Source organism: Crassostrea angulata, chromosome 3, assembly GCF_025612915.1.
Source record: "Crassostrea angulata isolate pt1a10 chromosome 3, ASM2561291v2, whole genome shotgun sequence".
NCBI classification, from domain to species: Eukaryota; Metazoa; Mollusca; class Bivalvia; order Ostreida; family Ostreidae; genus Magallana; species Magallana angulata.
This window is the reverse complement of record NC_069113.1, coordinates 57,188,092-57,198,376: the sequence shown is the minus strand read 5'-3', so window position 1 is coordinate 57,198,376 and position 10,285 is coordinate 57,188,092. Positions and strand designations below refer to the sequence as shown.

The following is a 10,285-nucleotide window of genomic DNA, read 5'->3' as shown; positions in this document are numbered from 1 at the left end:
TATCTAACTATCATTTTTAAAGGTATATAAACATTAACGAATAATTAACGAATAATTATGCAGATTGTCTTGTGTATCTATATGCTACTTTAGTTCACTTATTGATAAAATGTAAATACATGGTATCATATCATTCAATAAGATAATGTTGATTTCTGACTAATTTCTAGATGGAGTTTTAAATGTAGCTTACAATTCACAAGTAAATCAATACTTGCCTTGAAATATTGTATTACATTGTACTACTGACTTCAGATGTTAATTAAGGACTTGGATGTAGAGAATGGTATTTTATTGCTCGTTCTCATATTGCCATTTATTGCTCGTGTCTCACGTTGTAATCATCATCTCTAATCATAACAGGAAAACTTGAATACTGTGGAATCATTAGATTTCGTGGAAGCTCAAATTTCGTGGAATTTGTGGGTACCTTTCATCCACGAATTAAAATCCTCCACAAATTATTAAATTAGGGTAATGGAGTCATATTTTCTTTGTACGTTTAAGAGAATACACGAAATTACATCCCCACGAACCTGTAAAATTTAAGCTTTCAACAGTAACTTATTTGTGATAGGAGGATTAATAACATGTTGCTTAATGATTTTTTTTTTACTTTTTTATTTTCAACACCATTGATATAACAAAGACGAAAACTTCACAATAAAATCACAAACACTTGTTAAATTGTTTATTATTTCAAACCTACTTAGTACATATAAAAGTAAAAAAAATATATAAGTGATTTAAATAATCAACAATACATAATAAAAAAACCGGACGAATATAGAAATTAAACATAAAATAAACAATGGCAAGTGATTACAGAATTGTAAAACACAGTTGCATGTACTTTCATTAGTTTAAATATATTTTACTGGCAGTTGGCAATATTCATTGACTACTAAACATTGATTTCATACTAAGTTCCAAGTGACTAAAAGTCTTCCCTAGCTGATCACTTTGAGAGGAAAAATCCGTCTAGGCTGGGTAGCTCGGGGCTTGGTTCACGGGATACCCCGGCTGTTGCTGCACCGTGTGGCTTGGATTCACTGTCTGCTGCATCGAGGAATTGACCACAGTAACACCTATAATGATTTAAATATCTGGTACGATATTCATCACTCAAATATGTCTTAATTATAAATTTTGTCTTTAAAAGGAATGTAAACCATTTTGATTTTTCTACCTTTAACTTTTTTATCTAAATTATTGGATTTAGAATTTAAGCTATAAAGTGCAAGGTTTTTTAAGCCACCTGAGTCACTCGTGTGACCTATAGCTACATGTATCTGTTTTTGTCCGTCGTCGTTCGGCGTACATCGTTCGTCGAACATCAACTTCTGAACATTTTTAACTTCTCCTCTGGAACCACTGGACCAATTGCACCCAATTTTGACATAACATATACCATCTCGGGGGAAGGGAAGTAAACATTGTGAAAATTCATGGTCCCTGTCCATTTTTGCAAATCTCAATGTGTGCCCTATGAACTTATGTACTTTGATGTGATGTGTGCTGATGATATGGTTCTTTTCTCTGAATCAATTCATCAAAGGGCTGCAAAATCTTTTAGATGAATTAAATGAATATTATATCGCATAAAAACTTTCAGTGAATGTTGCTAAATCCAAAATCGGGATTTTTTTGGAAGGGTGGTAAGGTCAGAAAAAATGAAAAGTGGGTTTTCAGAAACAAACTCTAGAAATTGTTAATAATTTTACATATCTAGGTAAAGTTTTTAATTTTGATAATACATTTTCGAAGGCTAAAAAGCAACTAACTGTGTAAGCCAAAAAGCTACGTTCTTATCGAAGAAAAATGTCAAAAGTATGTATCTAAACCATAAAATTTTGTTATTTTTGTTTGATTGTTATGTAGGTCCGATTGTTATTGATTGCCCCAAGATATGGGATGCACAAAAAGATTTAAATGTTGACAGAATACACTAAGATGTTTGTAGACATATATTAGATGTTATAAAATCTACATGCACGGCAGCTGTTTATACAGAGCTTGGAAGGTTTCCTTTGCATTACCATAGAAAATTCTCATTAATCATATACTGGCCTAAATTCCAACAACTGTATTTTATTAATTATAAACTGTTATGAGAAATTGTTAGATGATGTTGAGAATCACAAGAAAATAAATTGGGTGTCTGATGTTAAAAATTGTCGGATTGACTCAGATTTTAACAACATTTGGAATGCACAGAGATGCAATGAAGGTACAGTATGTATTATCAAACAAAGAATATTTGACCAAGCAAAACAAGAAATATTTGCATGCGTTGAAAATTCCAGTGAATATTCATTTTATCGATACCTTAATTCACAACATTGCTTACAGTATTACCTTACAAATCCTATACCTGTTATGTTTCAAAAATGTATTTTCAAAATTAGAATGTCTTCTCATAATCTTGCTGTTGAAACTGGTCGATTTAGTAGAACCACCAGAATTCAGAGAAAATGTATATATTGAAATATTAATTGTGTCTAAGATGAATTTCCTTTTTGGTCAGAAAATGTCAAACTTATGCATAATATTGGTAAGCATATTAATAAAAGTTTAAGATTACGAAATGATTTGTTACCATAAGTATATTGTCTATTCTCCTGTTCCACTTGCACATTTATATATTAAGTGAATAAAAAATGAATGAAACTGAAAAATAGTTTTTCATTGCACCTTCGTTTTAAACAACTTACATATAAACAGAACCATAAATAACTCTTATTTTTTACATCCTTTTTTGTATTTCAAAACTGCAACAGTTTCATATTATCTCCATTCTTGATATTGTGTTTAAAAAATCGACTTATTTCTTTCCAAAAGTCAACTTATTGTGAAACGTTCCTTACATGTGTTCAAAAAAAAAAATCCACAGAAACCTTAGATACATTTACAAAGCCTAATGGAGTAAAACGAATCACGATGTTGCAAAACACGGAACTAGTTGAACAAAAATTTTATTCAAATTAAGGTTTTTGAATGGTTTTTATGTTTTATTTAATGACAATTTCAATAAATATTAAGGTATTTTAACGATTAATTTTTTTTAGGAATCACTTCTTGAATGTTTGAATGTTCATGGGCATTGTATTAAGTTATTTACATTTTAAAAGGGAATTACAGATTATGATGCATTGTTACGCAAATTATATGTGTGCAAATGAAAATTACAGTGAAAGTATTAATTTTTCAGTGGATTCTAGTAACTCCTTGCACAATTAATCGAGATGATGGCTTTACTTTGCACATCATTTTTTCTTCTATCAGAAATGTACAGAATCCTGTCCAGATCATACTAGTGTCTTTAAAAGGCTAATGTTGGTCAAACCTTACTACACTTGAGAGATAAATCCACAGCACCATAAAGCTACAAAAATGATTTCATTAGCCTTGTAATGATAAAGCACATTAATGTACATTGCAAAAGTTACACTGCAGTAATTCAGGTGACCGACAAGACCCATGGGCCTCTAGTTTTACATTAAAAATTAGTATTTTAGGTGGCCACTGTCTGTGTTTTGAAGCGGATAAGTTCAAGTCAAGGTTCAGTGAAATTTATAACTAGTATTGATAAACATCAAATAATACCGTATCATCCCATCAATGAAACCTTGTCTCACGATACCTGTTGGAAATATATAAAGCTCACCTGGGTTGGCTCCTTGCACGACCACGCCCACCGACTGGCTCCTACCACAACACGCTTTACAGCAACAGACACACAGACCAACAATCAGGGCGATGCTTCCTATGGCGATCAGTGCAGCCGCCCACCTATACAATGTTTACAATATCGTCTATCATAGTAAGTAAGAAGTAAGTAAAATTATTTAAACTATTATTTATATTCATCTGTTTGTTGACTAAAAGAAACAGCCAAATCGACCTCTATTGGTGTTTGTGAGTCTAATATCATCATGATTATTTCGTGCAATCAGTAATTTTTCCTAGGGTTACAAAGATTTTGACCAATCGATGAATTGGATGTGTGTATTTTACTTATGTCGGGTTATACAAATCTATGAATTGCAATTAATGTCCATACTATAGGAAATCATACTTAGTGGATGATATTGTATCAAGTATTTCTAAAAAAAACAACAACAAGTAATCGTTATGTAATCCTTTCATCATTTTGCGTGAAAGGCATTAACTCAGGTTTATTTGATTTATATATTTCACTTAACTGAAGATTGTTGTACTTTTTATTATTCATTATTAAGTCATAAAGACTTCAATTAATATTCAGGTACGAATAAAGACATGCGATTAATATTGGGGAAAATGCAGGTTTTATTTAATCGCCTCTGTGAATAATATCCCTACTATCCCTTTGACACACACAGTCCATTTTCACATTTAACTAATCTAGTAAATAAACAATCTTTTACCAACAACGACTTTATGTTTGCATCTCATGAAGTTGATAACAATTTACTTTTTGGAAGAAAAAAATAGTGCCTTTTTTATTATGCAAATAAGGTCATATGGATCGAACACTTTCATGTTTGACGTACATGTATTTCCGATCAAATGTGTTTTCTTTCCCGAAAATCTTAACTTACAGTATAGAGCACTGCGTTAGAGCGTTATTTACGAATCTGTTAATCGTTAGTTCGAATCCCGATGGGAGTTTTATAGCTTTTACTCTTTTAGAAATATTTTAAATATATTTTGGGAAAAATATTCTGTAAAATTTGAATTTACTCAACCAGTGAGAGTATATTGATTATAATGAATTGTATTCATCTTAATATCGACCTAAATTTTGCTTGGTAATTTTAATAACAATCATGCTTCCGTCTATCAGTACTCGCAGTACTTTGTTTTTTTCTAAATGGACACTTAGATTTCAATATTATTCAGCTTGAACCAATAGAAGATATAATAAGTTCCGTATAAGAACATGGCCTGATCTAAACTGTGAATACCATATCTAAACGAAGCGAAGTTCTGTTTCTATTAGATATACTATAACGATGGTTCAAAGACTTACACATTACTGTGGAAATAATCAGTACAGAAGTCGTCTCTCTCACTAGATGGTGCTTGTAAAAGGCTATTGTCGCAACAGTCATACTTCCCTAACTGAAAGCAACAATAGTTGCTGCACCACTTCTCTTTATGGTAATCAAAGAGGATGTCATAATGGGCCTTACAACACTCACCACAAAATACAAACGCCGGGATACCTACAAAAAAATGTGAGTACAATTACACACAAAAAAGAATATATTATTATTCAAAGTGTGCAAATATTATACAAAAAACTGTGGTTTAATACCGATGACAGATATTACAATCAAAGACGAGAAAGAAAAAGGTCTATGGTTTGGATATTCCCTTAATAGCTGGCATTTCCCTCTTAATAAAATAATATGATTTCAACGCTACTCCAGGTTCAAACGTTCTGTTTACAATCATCGAAAATCTTCGAAACCATTGTTTATGTACATATATATAATATATATAAAGTAGCTCCATATGTTAGTGTATTTATCAAATCTCTTGCGGTTTTTTAGGAATATTGAAAACGAACAAAAGTTTTTATGTAGACAATGATGGAAAATAGACAAAAAAACTTTAATCATTTTCCAATCAATGCTATTCATTTTAAAGCCCACCTGGCTTTAAAATATAACTACACATACATTCAGAATAGCTGCAGTTATATTTATCTCCTTTAAAAGAAGAGGAATGTGTTAATTTGTATAGATTTTTATAAATATATGACAGATTATACCTAACACTTTAAATTTAAATTATTACGTTAAATCTGGTTGTTAAGTTGTTGACCGTTAAGCATCTTTAAGCTAGTTTTATACTGTAAACAGGGAAATTTTCGCCTCCGTTTTTTTCGCCCCTTTTGCCTTCGTTGACTGTAGGCGAATTTAAGACTGGGCGAATTCCAATGTCTCAATTATCTCATTTTAAACTTTGCAGAGAAAAACGGCTTGCAAGTAAAGATGGGCGAAAATAGCCATGTATACTGTACGTTTCAAAAACGTTATCAAATATTGAAAAACAAATAATTAATAATACATACTATATTTATAACAAAGTTCTGTAAACTAATGAATGGAAATCATTTAAAATCAGTTTTTCGTTACTCCAGTTGCTTCAGAGTTTTTGATATTGCAATAATCTCATCAGGGTTGAGGGTTGACCCCTTTCACGTACGAAAAATTCTAATAGGATAAGAGATGAAACATACTTATGCCACTATTTGTATGTGGTTGCAATGGGAGTTCGGAGTTTTCTTTAAAAACATTTACTTAGTTGAGTGATGTGCCCTACGATCATCATTCTTTTAAAAATAAAAGGTCACATAAAACACACTCAAACATATTATTTAAGAAGATTGAAATAGAAAATATTTAAATGTCCCCTTAAATGTTGCTGGTAAGATGAAACGTGAGTTCATGCGAGAGAAGTACATCAACATTTTTTAAATTTTTTAAATTAATCTTTAAGAAGGTGTTGCCTGTCTTTAAAAAAACACAGAGAAAATTTGATTTTTTCCACATCGTAAATAAATTTCAGCATTTAAAATGTGGAACTATTATTACAAGAATAACCCTTCACACTACTGACGTTCGACTATTCAGTTACAAATACCCCTCCTATTGTAAACAACAGTGCTTAAAAAGTGTCGTATTTATACACTATATTACACTTAAATCCTTTTCAGTCGTTTTCAGTTGAAAATCTGTTTTGTTGGTAACTAGACTTTGTTTCAGTTTTTTTCTCTGACTAAATTAATTTTGATTTTGATTTACATGTCGTTTTTAACGGCGCTTCAGATCAACTGACGTGCATACCATTGAATCCAATGTAGCTGAGTGCGATAAAGGTATAGCGATAATTTGTTATCAGCAATATTCAGTATCTAAACGCGTTTTCTGAAATTGAATCATTAGTTTCGAAAGTGAAACAAGTACAATGTAAAGTCCTCATCATAATATCATTTAATTCCCCAAATCCTTTAACTTGCTAACAATGATTACAAATATATCTCAGAACTAATGTTCCATCAGAAAATTTTTAAGGTCAAACGACACTGTCATCGGCACAATTTTTAAACGTGGTTAATGTTTACAGCACAGAAAAAAATTATCAAGGGAGTATTCAGAACAATTATTTCAAATTCTAAAATATATAAATACACTGTTCCGTGACCTTTCTGAAACTGATAATTAGTCTTGCTTCTTTTTCACTCTTACATGATACACTTACACTTCAACTTGAGTTAACTATTAACAAATAACTCATTTAATTACTCAAGACTAGAATCAATGTTTTCATGTTATAATAACTTGGTGTATCGCTATTCTGTCATGTCGGTGTAAAGTAGAAATATGACCCCCGTAGAATAATGACCGGGGTCATTTTTCGACGTAGAATAATGACCCCCTAGTCATTATTCTACGCAGTAAAATGACCCCTGGTCATTATTTTGCGTAGAAAAATAACCCTTTTGCCTAAAGAATAAGTGTCATTTTCATAAAAATGAGCATATTCTACATGAAGAAAAATGACCCCTGTAGAATATTGACCCATTATCTATATTAAAGTTTTATGGTAAGATTTTTCATTATTTTTGAAATAATATTTGTAATGTTGTAATTTTTACCACAGTTTACAAAGTGTATCAGAAATTAAATTCATATTTTAAATAAACCTTTAGCGAAATAAGGGGTTTATCTTCCGACATAACGAGATACTGCTTGACGTATTGTATTGGGGTATAATTATCCCCATACAAATGCAGTACCTAGAATTAAATGATGAGACCAAAATTATGAAAAGTTCAATCCATTGTTAGGCATTAGAATCATGCTGAAGCTAGCAGCCACACACAGCAGCCATTAATCCAGTAGAATCTAACGTCCAATAAATAAAATCATCAAAGTACTGAGAGCACTCGAACAGAAGAATTACCTATATTTTACTTTATCATCGGCATACTGAAATTAATATCATAATGATAAATCCATTAATAATTTGTAAGAGCATTGACAACTTCAGAGGCAGTAAAGATCGCCTGGATAAGAAATATGAATGCGTCTTGTGATCAAAATCAAGGGAGAAATGATTAATTTAACCCATCGGAACCACCTGGTGGTACTCATACAGCCCACATTTGAGACCTGGAAAAAATAGCTCCTTAGGTCTCCTGCACTGCCCTGTAATTTGTTTGATGTACACTTTTAAAAAAAGGGAGATAAAGGCCCACCATTTACCACAGTATCGTTGTGAAAAATGACAAACTTCTGGTGAGCTAAATGGACACTTTTAGATATGATTCAACGGCTTATTTCATTTAAATATGATTCAAGCCCTCAGACGCCTAATTTCAAATCAGATATCTTGGATACGAGGTAATATATAGAGAATAATACATGGCAAAATCTGTATCACAACCAATATCAACCCTCGACCAATATCGGTCCTAATTAAAAAGGAGCACGATTTAGAATATCAGCCCTCTGGCCTTTGGCCCTCGGGCTGATATGAGAGTCTTGGGTTGATATGGGATGTGATACAGATTTTGACATGTATTGTTGTTTTTATTGTATATTTGAATTTAGAAAGCTAGTTTTCATTTTCACGTGAAAAAAAAAACAACTTAAAAGTACTTTATCCCTGTCTCCAAACTGCGTATTTTCGACGTTCAAATGTATTGTGACTTCATCTATATTGAAATGTTCAGATCATGACGTCAACGTTTCGTCTTCAGATATGCACGGAAAAAGAGGATAAGAGTCAAAGTAATCTAAATAAAAGGAGCAAATGTGTTCCGGAAAGGTGTAATAAAGAGTGTGATAAAGGGACACAATTCGACATTAAATTTTCAATTTTTTTTCCATTTTCAATGTTTATACTGATAAATATAGAAGTTTATAATGCTATGTCAAAATTTAAAAGTCAAATATTAAGTCATAAGCAAGATACAGAGTTAATAATTCTTTGTTTTGTAAACAAAGCTCAAATATTTTTTCCTATTTGTTGTATTGGTGTAAGTTTCAATCTAACTTTAACATTCAATATTTTGGTCAATCATTTAAAATGCACAAGTTATTATTTTATACATAAAAAATAAAGGTACAATTTTTGATGTCAAATCGTGTCCAAGTCCCTATAAAAGGAGAAATAAAGTGTGATGATACGGGGGTGTGATTAAGGTGCGTACTTCTGTTCATATCAAGGGTGCAAAAACCCTGTAATTTATACCAAGTATATAATAAAACCATTTTTTTTATTCTTGTTTACAGCAGGGGTAATTTTTCTATGGAGGTCATTTCTCCACATGTTTTTCATAAAGAAAAAACCCCTGGGTCTTCTTTCTTCAGAAAAGGCAAATTATTCTACAGTAAGGGGGTATTTTACGTCATTATTCTACAGGGGGTCATTATTCTAACAACACAAAAATTGATACATTGTTTAAAAACCCTATTTGATAATTTGTTCTGAGTATTAAGAATTACATCAAGTAAGATAAGTAATACATTCTAACACAAATGGTATAAAAATGTTATTATCCAAATTTTCTTTAGCAATATTGAATTTGATGTAGTTTAACCAGTGTATTTTTAGGTGCATATTGTTGATAACGTTATTTGTTAAGGGTGATACATGCAAGTGACCCAAAAATCGTTATCTTGTATGGCAAGATGTTTCATTTAAATGCATTTTTCGGAAATCGACACACTCATTCAGTGCGTGCAATTTATGACTGAATTAATATTGATTTTATTTCGGTAACAAAGATGAATTATCCGAAAATAGGTATTTTTACATGTTACAATTAAAAAAGAAGTTGCCAATGTAATTACTAATGTCTAAAAGAATTATTTTTCTGATGGTAATATGCATTTTAAGAAACAAAATCATTGTTACCCAGGACTTGATTTACAATTATTTTTTTTATTCCAGGAAACCAGTCAATACAAACTAAATTCAAAAACTGAATTGAAAAAATTATTCACTGTTAAGGTATCATATCATAAAAAGTATATGTTTATCAAATGTATCAAACACAATTAATGAATGTAACTTCATAAATGCATATACGCCCTTTGGCAAAAATCATCAATGTCACATATACATGTATTTCATGGATTTTGTAACATTTTCACTTTAAAAAATAGATCATACCAAGTAATACAAGACTGCCGAGAAGAATCCTTAAACATGCCATGCTGCAGGGCGTCCAAGACAACGTTTATTACAGATTACGCATATCAGAATCCAGATGTTAAAGATA

At 31.2% G+C, this 10,285-nt stretch overlaps 1 protein-coding gene across 1 annotated transcript; it reads right to left on the bottom strand.

Moving 5' to 3' along the window:
• Positions 1 to 676: 676 nt before the first annotated feature.
• On the bottom strand, positions 677 to 10,285 carry LOC128177688 (uncharacterized). Its single transcript, XM_052844508.1, has 4 exons — positions 10,177 to 10,285; positions 5,015 to 5,210; positions 3,668 to 3,792; positions 677 to 1,088 (listed from the first exon to the last, which is right to left on the bottom strand). Exons 1-4 carry the CDS (start codon positions 10,217 to 10,219, stop codon positions 982 to 984), a joined length of 471 nt encoding a protein of 156 aa, XP_052700468.1. The 5' UTR covers positions 10,220 to 10,285; the 3' UTR covers positions 677 to 981.